At 42.3% G+C, this 14468-nt stretch overlaps 1 protein-coding gene across 9 annotated transcripts in view; it reads left to right on the top strand.

Annotated features, from left to right (window-relative positions):
- Positions 1 to 14468, top strand: part of Pfrx (6-phosphofructo-2-kinase/fructose-2,6-biphosphatase) — a 145091-nt gene that overhangs the window by 93192 nt on the left and 37431 nt on the right. For all 9 annotated transcript variants that reach the window (XR_008611641.2, XM_050174841.3, XM_050174843.3 and 6 more), the window contains 10 exons: positions 3291 to 3416; positions 5446 to 5542; positions 6966 to 7164; positions 8353 to 8536; positions 9367 to 9440; positions 9530 to 9601; positions 10501 to 10647; positions 10832 to 10936; positions 13983 to 14024; positions 14121 to 14208. Coding sequence is in view for 8 of the 9 variants with exons in the window: in XM_050174841.3 (XP_050030798.2) it covers positions 3291 to 3416; positions 5446 to 5542; positions 6966 to 7164; positions 8353 to 8536; positions 9367 to 9440; positions 9530 to 9601; positions 10501 to 10647; positions 10832 to 10936; positions 13983 to 14024; positions 14121 to 14208 (1134 nt within the window). In the remaining variant the exon portion in view is untranslated. The remainder of the gene's footprint in view (positions 1 to 3290; positions 3417 to 5445; positions 5543 to 6965; positions 7165 to 8352; positions 8537 to 9366; positions 9441 to 9529; positions 9602 to 10500; positions 10648 to 10831; positions 10937 to 13982; positions 14025 to 14120; positions 14209 to 14468) is intronic.

Below are 14468 nucleotides of genomic sequence, written 5' to 3'. Positions count from 1 at the left end.
TCTTTGAGACGCACATGCTGTTCGCCGTATATGCTGCAGCTACCGATGTACAGGTCAACTGCTCTGTTCTCGGCGGAATTGCATAGTGAAGCAACAAACGCTACAAAAGCGTCTTCACTGCGACAAATATACGTCGTCGAGTGCGTACAATTCCACTAATAACGAATAGCTTTCTTGAGCCGCTTACATTGACAATGATCAATAATATCTGCACATTCGTTGTTTCTTCGTTTTCCGAAAATTGCTCCTGGAACATTGAATTTTGTCTATGCTTACAGCCTTTATAAAAGTCGTTCTAGAAATGAAATTCCATCGAATTTGTGTTGTATTCAGTTGATTTTCTGTAGAAATACAATCGGTTGGTATTTTGCAATGGCGAATGCCGGCTCGCGGAGTGAGCCGGGGAGCAATCCTGCGCGCGCGCTCGATCCATTCTATGTAGTTCGCAATCCCGATAGTGCCGAAGCGTAACCTTGGCGCTGTTTTGCTGGTTCGCCGTTCACAGGTCTCGTAGTCCGTTGGTTATAGGCCAAGCTATATTACTGGCAGCCCTCATTGGAGCTGCGCGCATGCGCGCCCGTCGTGGACCTTGCTTTTTTTTTTTTTTCGCCCGCTTCTTGTGCGAGCCAACGCCCGTGAGGCCGCACGAACTTGACAGCTATCCTTGGTGGTCTTTATTTTGCTTCTCTCCTATAGTTTTGTTTCGCTTCACCTCGGGAGAAAGTGGTTAGCGCGTTGGTTCTGGCTTCCGCTTGTGCCTGGTGCGGTGTGCAAGGTCTGCAGCTCCCTCGCACTTGTTTGGCGCGTTGGATTTATAGTAACCCTCTCGGGAATAACGGGTCGCGTCCGCGTTCATTTGGCGTTTGCGCCTTCGGTTCTGTGTGGCGTCGCGCAATAAATCGGGGTGCTTCGGGTGTAAACGACTTCGCTTTCGTATCTGTCGAGGCCTTCCGAGGCACGGCCTGGAATCTTTGATTGCTGCTGGCTACCGCTACGTGTAAGCACCTAAACACGCGCAAAGACTTCGCAGTTCACGACCGCCGCAGCGATAGAGGGCGCTAGAGAAATTATATACTTACATATAGGGTCCTGAATATTTGGCTGCGTGTGTTCAAAAAAAAAAAAAAAGGTTGTGCGCTCACCGTTGCACTGTTCTTGCTCAAGTTCTGCAGAACGATCACATTTTGTTGTCTGCTTCGTTTAGTATAACACTTGGCACGATTAGTCACCTGTTTAACACAAATGAGAAACAGTTTTCGCCTATGGGAAAAATGGCGTCTCAAAAGCCGGCCCTGGCAGAGACTTGTGTCGCCGCCTGCCGGCAGCAGCAGGAAGGAGCTGCTTCGCAGGCGAAACAGCATATTGAAATCGGCCGTTTACGAAACAGCGGCTCCTTCCTGCTGCTGCTGCCGGCAGGCGGCGACACAAGTCTGTGCCTGGGCCAGCTTTTCAGACACCATTTTTCCCATAGGCAAAAACTGTTTCTCATTTTTGTCTTAAACAGGTGACTAATCGTGCCAAGTGTTATACTTAACGAAGCAGACAACAAAATGCGATCGTTCTGCAATATTTGAGCAAGAACAGTGCAGCGGTGAGTGCACAATCTTTTTTTTGAACACACGCAGCCAAATATTCAGGACCCTGTACATGTGGAACGTCTTCAAATAGGAAGTAGCACGAATTTGGGAGTTCTTCGACGGTTAACTTTTCATTGTTCTTGCGGTGTTCCAATGTTGCATTCACTAGACTCTAACCCTAGTTTTGTTATCTAGCATAACATAGCTTTAAAGCCCTTCGTGTTCCTTGGAAACGGTTCCATCGCAAATGCTGTTGGCTTTATGGTTGACAGACTAAATGCTGCAAAAAAAAAATCTCACTCGCAGAGATTTTTGTGCGATACTAAAGCATGTGTGTGCGCATAGAGGCCGCCCCGCCCCCTTTCCTCCTCATTTCGCTCTGGCGGTGGGTAAGGCTTAACTTGTGTACTAAGCCTAACCGGTGGTATGTCAGTACTTTTCCACAATTGCAGCGGACACTTACTTTGACGACTCGGGAGAAAATAAGGCATATTGCTTCTGTGTTTTGACATTTCCTCTAGTGTTGTCAGAACAAGTGTCCACTGAATTCTAAATAAGTAGGAGCCAACCAGCTCAGCTGAGAACCGTTGTACAGTATCATCGATACCACGCAGCATGATTTGAATTTTTGTTGACGATAATGTTCTTTCTACATTTTTAGTCAGTTGAACATTGCTTTATAGTAGACCATTGCTCTGTAAATATTCCCTGGAGTGCTATCTATTCCTGCTTCCCTTTTCATTCAGTAACAACATTTTAGATTGAGTAACTACAAATGTATAGAAGGCCTATTCCAAGAATGCTTGCGGCCCCTGGATGTAACAGAAGTGCCTCAGGAAGGTTCAGTTAGGTTTCTTTACGTGAGTTTTATTTGCTCCAAAGCATGTTTGCTGTTTTGCTTTAAATACGAACTGCACAGGAGCAAGCCTCTACTGTCATGTTACTGTCGTTCAGTTCCACGCATTCGAAGCGTCCGAAAAAGGATATCGTAAAATCGTGCTCTAAGAAGCTACTGAAAAACTCGGCGCCCTTCCACTTTGTGAAGGAGGACCAGCGAAACTGTGTATGTGGGCTGCTTAATTGCGAACGGCACCTCTGCCGTAGGTCGGCCTGGCATTGCATTATCTTTGGGATTGGCCCACGTACGTGGAGCGCTTAACACCTGCTTCACCTCCGCCGCGGGTCAGTCCGGTATTGCACTATCATTGGGATTGGCCCATGTATGGGGAGTGCTTAATGCCTGCTTCACCTCTGCCGCGGTTCGGCCCAACATTGCACAATCTTTGGGATCGGCTCACGTATAGGGAATGTTTAATGCCTGCTTCACTTCCACTGCGGGTCGACCCGGTATTGTACTATCTTTCGGATTTTTTTTCTACATGTGGACACAATAGTTGGGAATGTAGTCCTTAACAGCTTTGCTGTAAAAGTCCTGCCGCCATGCCATCCCTTCCACTTTCCAGGAACAGATTATTTGCCTCTTGGCTGCTGGTTTTCCAACCCACGCGCTAATCTCGGTGGTCGAGTTCCTCTTTGGGGTTTTAAACACTAGTCAATCAATCCTAAATGTCATTACTGAAGGTGAAGGGAAAAAGGAAAAAATAGCCATGGTGCCAGACATTATTGTAGTGGCTAATTTTCCTGGGAAAGTGTCAGTGCTTCTGTTTGGGGTGTTCGGTACCTTACCTTCTTTTTGTGATTTTGTTTGTGCAGGGGACAGGACCAACTATGTCAACCTTCCACACGTCATCGCCATGGTGGGTCTTCCTGCCAGGGGCAAGACCTACATTGCCAAGAAGCTGACTCGATACCTCAACTGGATTGGCATCCAGACAAGAGGTGGGCTCTTCGCTATTTGATCTCTTGCACCATACGTTCACATTTGATTGTGGGGCATTTTGACTTTAGACATAGCTTGGTAGGTATTTTGACAGAGAAAGGGCTTGTTAATCCTCGGTGATGTATGCATTGTGTCCCAACTATCATGCACCAAGATTTTAAAATATGTAAATGCCACATCGCTGGACAGAACCAAGGTAAGGTTGTTTGCCATGACTTGAAGATACTCGGAGTATTTTTGCATTCTGTCTAATTACATAATTAGTCTAAATAATTAATAAATCCTTAAATATTGTAGTTACATAAAATGTGTCAATGGTAAAATCGTATAGCAACATAAACTCCTGATACAGCTTTCCATTGCTCAATACATGCTACATAAAAGTGTTTTTCCGAACACGAAACAAGCCTGCGAATACACGCAAAATGTCTCGAGCAGCAAGTCTCACGGCAATTTTGCGTATATTCGCGGGCTTCTTCTACGCTTGGAAAAAAAATTTTATGTAGCACGTATTGAGCAAGAAACAGCTGTATCGGGAGTTTTCCATGTTGCTCTACAATTTTCTCATTGACACTTTTTATCTAAATATAATATTTCAGAAGCTGATTAATTAAGAATAATTATGTGGTTAGGCAGAATGCAAAAAATAAGCTATCTCCTAGCGACGGTAAACATTACCTTCATTCTGTCCAGCTACGTGGCATTTGCATATATTTATATCTTGGTGCATGATATTTGGGACACCTTGTATAATGTAAGGGTGTGAAAATATTCACCATTCTGAATATGAATTGAATAGTCTGTGCTATTCTATTCATATTTGATTCGAGAAGTGACTATTCGAAATTGTCAAATATTCATTTTGTTTGAATATTGGATCTTGAATTGGGGAGCAGTGCGAAAGATGAGTAGAGGCACAAAACAACTGCATGTAGCACTGTGTGGTTGTTTGAGCTGTAAGGGAGAGCGAACGATGAAAGTGAGAACCATTCCGAATGATTACATTGTAGGAGAGCTGCAGTTGATGGTCAGATACGCCATTTGCTATGCGAGCGGATGGGACAGATAACTACTACTCAATAATTTCCAGTTATCCAATATGCATCATTTTCGTGCAGCCTGTATATAGAAATTTGTTGTTCCAATTTATTATTTGGTCATTCTTATCAATATTACAGCTCTTTAAAGCAATGTGCAGGGCTGTAACATCCTACCTTTGCTTCAACGAACAATGCCTGGTGACATAGCCACGATTTTGTAACGATGCCTTTTCCTATGCTAATGCCTTTCAGCACTTTTCACATTCGTGAGTGACTGCGTTCGACATTCCGCTCGGGGGGGAGCTTCTCTTGACCACTCACGAACGCGAAGTGCGCCGAAAAGCATTTGCATCAGGAAAAGGCATCGCTACGAAATTGTGGCCATGCTGTTGCTTTGTTTCATTATTGCCGTTGTGGAGGTGCCTCAGGCAACTGATCGCACGTGTTACTCATTTACAAGGTCATCAATTGTCTGCACGTCCTATTGCCAACTGTATTAGATACGTATGCAAAATAAATGTGCAAACCAAATTTTTTTACAATGGGCTATGTGCGAACTTTACATTTCACTCTGTTTAGAAATGAAAAACAAAAATAAGTATTTGATTTGATGTTCCGAGGTCGTTTTTGTTAAATATCCGTATGCGATTCTGTTCAGCTATTTTACTATTCAAGCACCCCTGCTATTACAGGCATCATAGCGAATAGCTCTGGTAAATATAATAATTGAACTACTTGTCTGCCTGAAATTAGGCAGTAAGTTTGCAAAATGTGTAAATCTACAGAAAAAAACAATGCAATGGTGAAAGTTTCCCAATCTTGTGTTGCTCATTTGGGTGTAATGTTAATCTTGCATTTCTGTCACAGTTGTCAAGAGTGACTAATTCCATACTTAAATGTCACATAAAGCTTCCTTGTTTAGGTCACATTCTTACTTTTTTCTCTACTTCAGGAATTTCACACTATTCTTTATTCCTTGTTTCTTTAGTGTTCAACGTTGGTGAATATCGGCGTCAAGCTACGGAGGCCTACAGGAGCCATGATTTCTTCAGAGCAGATAATGCTGAAGCCATGGCCATCCGCAGGTACGTCATAGCAATTAATTTTGTACTAATGTTCACATTATTTTTTACAGACAATATTCAGTTGTACATATGCCCTGTGCCTCTAGGCAGTCGTGCTGGTGGACCTTACACAAATCTATCTGATCTTGCCATCACAGATGATGTGGTGGTTTTAGCGTTGATACTGAGCAGCTTGCTTAGATGAGGGGTAGAGCAATAGCAGTGTCATGTGGAGCCATAAGGATAAATAAGGCTAAGGGCTACATATGAAAAATGGTGTCAGCAGAGCTTCAGATTGGGTCCAATAACTTGTTCTGTCCCATATTTTTTTTTTGTCGTTGTCCCAGTTGTTTCCTCACGCTAGTACTGAAAAAAATGGGGAAAATAGTATATAGTTTAGCATCCAGCATGCTGTGCACATGCACACACACAAAAGCTTTGAGCAGCAATAGTATGAGCGCTGTATAAGGAGAGCGGCGCAATTTCTGACATGGTAGCACACTGCACAAAATGCACTGATGACAGCAGGGATAGGCAGTGGATGAATATAGTGATAAGTGAACACATTCTCGAGTGGGTTATCACATTTAACATTTATTAACTTATATGTGTAGTTCTCCAGGGGTGTTATTTTTTTAAGTACAGTGCTCGGCAATTGAAATGCAATACTCGGACTGCAAGGCGGCCGATGCTTTTTGCACCACCGGTGAGCGCTGGGAGATCGCTGAGGAGCCGAATGCTGTAATAATGCATCACAGAGGCTCTCGTTTTCATGTGATGCTACCAAAAGTTGCCGGCAGCCACACACTACGAGTATCGCATCCCAGTCACTGAACGCGACTCTTAAGATTGTACCCTTCTGTAGGTAGTGCAGTATGTTACCGTAGGAAATGAGCATTAGTGGCACTGCGATGTGAGCATTACTTGTACAATTACATGAAATGAGCACTGTTTATTGCAGTTATTTGCAGCTTTACTTCTGATATCTTGGCTATCAGTAATGCCTGGCTTGTCTGTAAACTTCTTACCGTTTGCAGATTACTGGGTTACCGGAGCCATGAGAACAGTAGTAGCAAAGCTGGTAGTGTCATCTTGTGATGCTTTGTGCTAACAAAAGTTGTTTGATCTATTTTTGTGTCACGTGAGTGTTTTCATTGAATAGAATTTGAAACAAAGGACAAATTGTTGATTATGTTGCTGTGAAAGGATTGCAACAGCAGTTAGACTGAATATGGCGGGTCACTGCAATAATAGTCGTCTTCTCTGGTAAAGGTATATGTGAGCGCCGCTAACACGTCTGCTCACGTAGACGTCTCCAGTAACATGTTGTTCTGCAGTGAATAGTACCTTTATGGACAAGCTAGAACTCTAATATCTGCATTTTGAAACTTTTTTTCCAACAACGAATTCAGTTCTTTTATTTCTCACAATTTTACTATTGCAGCAAGTGCGCCTTGGATGCTCTCGAGGACATGTGCAAATGGCTGGAGTCTGAAGGTGAAGTGGCAGTGTATGATGCGACCAACACAACCTACGAAAGGCGCAAGCTCATCTTCAACGTGGTCTGTGAGCGATTTGGCTTCAAGCTGTTCTTCGTCGAATCCTACTGTGACGACCCCAAGATTATTGAAGCCAACATTCGGGTCAGTAGTTGCATCATTATTAATGAGCAGACATAGGCCTGACATTGTCAGGACAGATCATACATGCATTTGACTATCAGGCACATGCGTGCCTTGTATGCGTACCCAACTTAAATCTGTAGTAAAGTTGGCATAAGGTACAGTACACTCTGATTATTCATTATTTCAATTAATTCAATCCTGAGTGAAGGTCCCGACTGGCACCCATACATTTTGATGTGCAAAAGCTCTTGTTATTGGGATCCTAAAATTGGCCCTTATCACTTAATTCAGACTTGACCGTTTGGCACACATATGCCTGATCACACTGGCAACCTCAGTGGCTACAGCATCTATCTTGGCAATGCTAGGGGAGAGCGAATACATTAAAGACATGGCAGCCTCTCATCCTGATTCTAGCACATGCCTAAACAAAAGAAAAGTGGTCCCAAAATTACCTGTGCTTCGCAATCTGGGGCCAGACTGAAGCCACATCTGGGGCACCAGAAACTACCTATTCTGTTGAGGCACTAAAACTACTGTCACCCTGTACTTTACTACATCATCAGTTCATAACAATACTTTCATGGTCATAGCATACATCACTAGTCATTGTCATTTTATTTTTTATGTATTTAAGTAGTTTACAGTGGCTGATGTGTGGGCCTTTTTTATAATCATGTTTCAATTTGCAGTTCATTCAACTATTTCATTCACATTTCATTGACAGCTCATCACAATGCGCATGGTGCTTTTGACCATAGCTGACCCTTGCACCAAGAAACAATACACATCAATCAGAAGTTAGAGCCGCTGCCATTGCCCTTGTCATCACAAGATAGCAACAGAACAGCTTATTGCATAGGACGGCAATGACAATGTGCCTCTGTAAAACATGAATTATTAAAGCTCATTGAAGATATAAGTTAATATACATGCTAAACTTGCGACGGCATAGTCATGTCAGATGTTTTCAGCACTCTGGTGGAGTGGCTTGAAATATGCGGAATACCAAATGCATTGGACCACAGGAAGGGTTACGTGCTGTGGTACGTAGACCACAATATAAGAACACAACACAATAGAATAAAGAGATGTCTAAAATTTATGGTGGTTTACAGTAAATATAAATCAATTTTGATTGTGTGAAGGTAAACTGCATCTTTAATCTTATTTCTGATTGCTTTCACCTTGCTTGATACAATGCAGGAAGTGAAAGTCAACAGCCCAGACTACAGAGATATGAACAAGGATGATGCCCTCTTAGATTTTGTGCACCGCATTGAACACTACAAGGCTTGCTACCAGACCCTTGATGAAGTTCAGGAAAAGCAGTATTCATTCATGAAGGTCTTTAACACAGGACAAAAGGTTGTCGTGCACCGACATGAAGGTGAGATTTTTCCGTGCATGGATCTTCTTTGTCGCATTCCATATAAGCCCTACTCTTCCAGGAATAGACAACAGCATGTAATAAGTTTCAACTAAATTTTCCGAGGGTCTACATTGTCTGTGAACACTTTTTATAACATCTGTTGACAGACGATCAAGAGGGGATGCAGTTGCTAGGCATGTTCATATTCTTGAATACCTTTTATGAGCTAAATGCTTCCTTTATTCATTATGGTAGAGAATGTGTTGATAGCACATTTGCTACAAATCTCTGACTGCGGAAAAGGTTTAAGAAACAATTTCATAAATTATACGTCTTGCATCATTAATTCAAGAATTCTGTGTTACACCAGGCATAGAGTAGTGTACGGAGCAGCTGAAGTCAGATTAGTATGCTTACTCATTTGAAAGTAACTCATTTCACTCAATAGCTCACAATTTGCCTGATTTGCCAAGTTTGTTTGTGTTAAGTGTTCCATTGAATTTCTAACAGCAGATTGCTGAAATAATATTGGTGAGACCCCCTTGAGGCGGGGGTTCAATGGCAGTGGCAAATCCTGCTGCTGACCATCATACGGTTTGCAATTCGATTTCTTGATTGCATTGTTGCCTTTCAGTGGAAATGGAATGGGAAGAAGTCTGTGTACTGAAGTTTTCGTGCACAGTGAACAACCTGAAGTGTTTGAAATGTATATGGAACCCTCTGATATCTCTCATAGCCAGAGCGTACTTTTAGATGTGAAACTACAGTGAAACACAATGCTCTATGCCCAGTTTTTTTTTTCAGAATGATGTACTGGAGCACTTTGCTTTCACGTCGTTGTTTTGCAGGGCACATCCAGAGTAGGGTAGTCTATTACCTTATGAACATACACATCATGCCAAGATCCATCTACTTGACAAGGGTGAGTTTGTCTCGAGCTTTATGTGATCTAAGCAGATGTGTAATTTTGCTTCAATTCTGATGAAATATTTCTGTATCATTTATCCACAGCATGGCGAAAGTGTCCTGAACCTGCAGGGAAGGATTGGTGGGGATGCTGATCTCTCCGAACGGGGACGGGAGGTGAGCAGTGGACTTGGGTTGGTCCAGACTTTGCTAGTTGTTCATTGCAGGGAATGCAGTGCTCTCAGTTGCTATTTGCTCACTTTTCTATTGCTGCATTTCAAGTCCTCTAGAGCCATCTTCTTACTTCCCTGGTTGATGCAGTCGTTTAAAAAAAAAAAAGCTTCTAGGCTTGAACTTTCTAGATGATACCTGCGTGATGCTATGAAATTGACCTTTTTTTTTCAGTGTACTTTATGCATTGAACTCACTGCTTGATTTCAGCAAGCAATTTTGAAAACAAGATACAAAGCTTAAATCTCATCTAGGAAAGGAATTATTATTGATAAAATTTTAATAAAGTTCTGTCTGCCTAGTGTGCCTCCTGGGTAGCCTTTTGTTTGCTCTTTGGCTTCCTTAGAACACAATGTAGTCCATTTTACCGATGAAGAATTTAGGACCTAGCAAATACTGTCAAAACCAATGATATTACAGCGAGGTTTGTGTGGGAACTTAAAGGCGGTCTAGAAACATTCATTCATCAAGCATTCTAGAAGAGTTGACTGTTGGGCTAGTTGGTCGTCCATATTTGAAGTAGTAACTTAGCGCGAATAAAACCATGGAAACAAGAAAGACAAGTCCTTGTCCGTCTTTCTTGTTTCTGTGGTTTTATTCGCGCTAAGTTACTACTTCAAAATTATCAAGCATCTTCTTGCGGTAAGAGGGGTGTCTATGGTATTGCACAAGGGTAATTTATTAATACAGGTGAAAGCATTTTTCTCTTTAGTGTTCCTTTAAAATTTGCACATTTGAAGTTTCTGGAGGAAGTACATGTGTCCTTCTGAACATAGCTTCCCGAATGTCGGAAAGCAATCCTTCGTGCTGCACATATATTCCTCGTATTTTCTTCACTGGTGCAGTATGCACTTGCACTGGCGAAGTTCATAAAGAAGCAGTCCATTCCACGCCTCCGTGTCTGGACCAGCCAACTGAAGCGCACCATCCAGACTGCAGCAGGCATCGATGCTCCACAAGAGCGGTGGAAGGCTCTGAATGAAATTGATGCCGTAAGTTTTGTGCACTCTTGACCATCTTTTTGTTTTCAGTTAGCTTCCAAACCTTTCACTATTTTGAAGATTTAAGAAGAGCTGCTTCAACCTTTACTTAAGGAGACTGTGTTACCCTCCCTGTAATGACCCTGAGAGTGCAGTTGACAGTGCACAGTAAAAATAACTATCTTTTGTTCCCCAGGGCATATGTGAGGAGATGACATATGAGGAGATCCAGGAGAAGTTCCCTGAAGAGTTTGCTGCCCGAGATCAGGACAAGTTTCATTACCGGTACCCACGGGGCGAGGTGAGCTCCACTGTGCTTGACTTGCACTACTGACATGCAAAAGCATTCTCAGACTGTTATAGTCAAATCTGTGTAATATGGTCATAATTTATTAGAGTGTATAGAAGTAATGCAAATTTTCGAAAAGTCTCGGCCACAATGCGTAAAGTATAATACCGTATTTACTCGCATAATGATCGCACTCGCGTAATGATCGCACCCCTGAATTTTGTCGTCAAAATTCGATTTTATTTATTTCCCGCGTAATGATCGCACCCCAAACTCGCCGCAGCGATATGTCGTGTGCCAAGTCTAGCTAATAATGATTGCGCTTACCATCTGTTTAATGCTACGCGAACGACTATTCAAGACGAACCAGGCGGTCTGCACGCACCAAACACTCTTAAGTAGATGCCTCATTTCATTACTTTCATCACTTTCCGCACTTCCATGACAAAAAGAGGCACAACCAAACTTTCCTTTATTCTGTGTAGGCTTTATAATGGTTGTGGTCAATAATAAAAAAGGCGCCTTTCGATTCTTCTCATCTGCACTCGTGGGCAAGCAACAAATCGCAAGCGGCAACGATAGTAGCCACGTTTACACTGATACGTTAAAAGTGTACTTTATTCATACGCCAACGCTTGTAACACAGCTAAAATATTCACCCACCCTTAGCGCAAACGTGCGGTATTAGGATAGTAGTGAAGACAGATGCCGCAGTTTCCGCAGCATGCCCGCCATGTGTTTCTATGTCACTGGCAGCTAAGCGCGCCCATCTGTTTCTGCCCCCTCAAAGTGGACATGGCTACGTTATTGCCGCAAACTTACCGATATTAATGATATTATTCATTACTGATACGGAAAAAACTGTTTCAATGCATGTAATGTACTCACGAGAAGAAAAAAAATATCGCGTTCGGCGCTTTCGGCTTGCTCAGCCGGCCGCCATTTTTGTTTTGGTGTCCCGCACCCGCATCCCGCAGCAAACGGGGGACGAAAAAAAATATTTTTTTTTCGCGGGAAATTTAACCCGCGTAATGATCGCACCCCTGAATTTGCGTCAATTTTTTCTGACAAAAAAGTGCGATCATTATGCGAGTGAATACGGTACATCCTCTTTTGGAGTGACTCTGAGTGGCATCCTGGGCCATGGTGGATGATTTGAAGTTCATTCACTGAGAGATCTGTCGGGGGAGTGAGACTGTGGCACACAGTTATGAAGAAGGTATAACAAATATTGGTCTTCCATAATCCTGGCAGTGACTATTGCACTTCAATAGCATTCACTCTGACAAGCAAGTGTTGGCAAAGGAGCTAGGGCGAGTTATTGCGTACTCCAAAAGGACCTCCTCTGCAACATTGAAGAAAGGTCCACAAAAGTTTTAAAGCCTTATTTAACCACAGGTAATGGTCATAAACATTCCTAACAAAAACGTTCTATAGAAAAGCCAATAGCCTGTCACATTGAACATATTGGGGCTATAGGAATATTTGTCCTATAGGCGCATCTGTCCTTAGGCATATACGCATATTGGTCCTATCGGTATATTGGTTATATTGGCCAATTGAACCACTAGTTACAGGCGTAATGGTTTAATAAGTTATCGGCTTTAGACCAATAGTTGCATTGTATGGCAACAGAACACGACACCTGCTAACACAGCGCAGGAACATCTACACTATGATAAAGTTTGAAGTACTTTACTGGCACTCTGTGAGACGGCACTTATCTTAAATATGCGATACAATGGCCAAAATCACTTGCGCAGGCATAAAGACGATGCTAAGTCCAGAATTGACAACTAGATTATAATAACTTCTGGTGCAGGCTTGAAGCAGCTTCGGATGCATTGTTGGAGACAGCAGAAATAAAAGGCACGCAGCTGGTTTTAACCACAAAAAATATCAGTAGCACACTTGGAAGTATCGCTGCTCGGTCAGTTGCACCCCGTTTATTCTCATAAGTCATGTTAAGTCAGGTCAACATGTAGTCTATCACAGCATTGTACTATATCTATATTGATACTGCAGGGAAACGTCCGTTGTAATAGATCAGGCAGTGAGCAACTCCAAGGTGAAACTGAGTGCCAATCGGCACTTGTTATGTGCTTTTGCAGGAAATGTCATTGCAGTCCTAGGCCATGCCGACTCTACTTTGAGTTCATAAAGCTGACACTTCACACTGTATTTGCTGCACGTATACAGTGGAAAAAGCTTAGAAAAACTGAGGAGCCAAAGTGGCCATTGCCAGCACTTGTTGATCGTGCTGGCAAATGCCAGTTTCGTATTCATGTCCATCGCACTCGCATTTCAGTCAGTTATTTGGCATAGTGGAATTGTTGCACTGGAATGCCAGCAATGCAAATGCGCACATGTGACCTATGTGACAAAGTGCAGGGGCTACCGTCAAATCAAATCGATTGTATACGAAACTGCTACATTCTCAGTGCGCAAATTCCTTAACGTTGTATGCTTTCCCAAGTGGCATGCTGAAGTTTTTTGTGGTAATTACGCTGTTAGGTGCACTTCCAGCTCTGTCATTTTTATTTTAGAGTTCCTAGTGGTCCAACAGGAAAAAAATAGGCAGCTCATTGCTCCCAATTATTGGACTCTACTGTACCAAGTTATTGGTCTTAAAAGTGACAGATATAGTGGTCTCTTGTGGCAGCACAAACGTATTGGTCCTATAGGTAACCTATAGCCGACCCTGTTGATGCCAATATAAATCTATTGGTCCCATAAGCGAAAAATGGTTATTTCCCATTGGTACCAATGCAAACTCTTGATCCCATCGGCAACAAATAAATGTGGCCCATTGAACACTAGGTACCGATATAATCCTAATAAAACCCATATAATTCCAATAAGTCGCTCTATTAGACCAATAGAAAATCCTATTGCCATTTTTGCTAGGGCAATGTCTAACTTAAACTTTGATGCTGTGTTCGGGGTTTGTTATGGATCATATAAATTTTGGATGATACAGATAATTTCTTGAATCCTAAGAAATTTATAACAAGATTCTGCTCTATTTAGTTTCAATAAAAAAAATATTTCTTTCCAGTCCTATGAAGACCTGGTGGCTAGGTTGGAGCCTGTCATCATGGTTGGTGTTTTTATTGACCCTGCATGCCTCATATTCATAAGCCTTTTCTTTTTTCTTCTATACAATGATGACATGAATGTTGCTTATCCTTGCCAGGAACTGGAGCGCCAGGAGAATGTCCTTGTGGTTGCGCACCAAGCTGTCCTGCGTTGTCTGCTTGCCTATTTCCTTGACAAGAACTCTGGTAAGTAGACTCACTTTTTCATGTCAAACTTTGCATAGTTTTAATCAAAAATATCACCTCTCATTGTTTTGCTAGTTGCAAATACGTACATCTTGCCTTCTGTCTAAGTAGGGCCTGCTCACTCAATTGCTTTTCCTTTCTTTCAAAGTACCTGTCTGCAGAAGTTCAAATATTTCATTATTTGAAAATTTGCAAATAGGGTAGAGACATAAGAGGACCCACTTTTAATTGCGTTTGTTCAGTGGTAGGGGTTTAAAGCT

Source organism: Dermacentor andersoni, chromosome 9 (assembly GCF_023375885.2).
Source record: "Dermacentor andersoni chromosome 9, qqDerAnde1_hic_scaffold, whole genome shotgun sequence".
In the NCBI taxonomy this organism is placed as follows: Eukaryota; Metazoa; Arthropoda; class Arachnida; order Ixodida; family Ixodidae; genus Dermacentor; species Dermacentor andersoni.
Note: the sequence above shows the minus strand (reverse complement) of the source record. Positions and strands in the feature narration are given on the sequence as shown.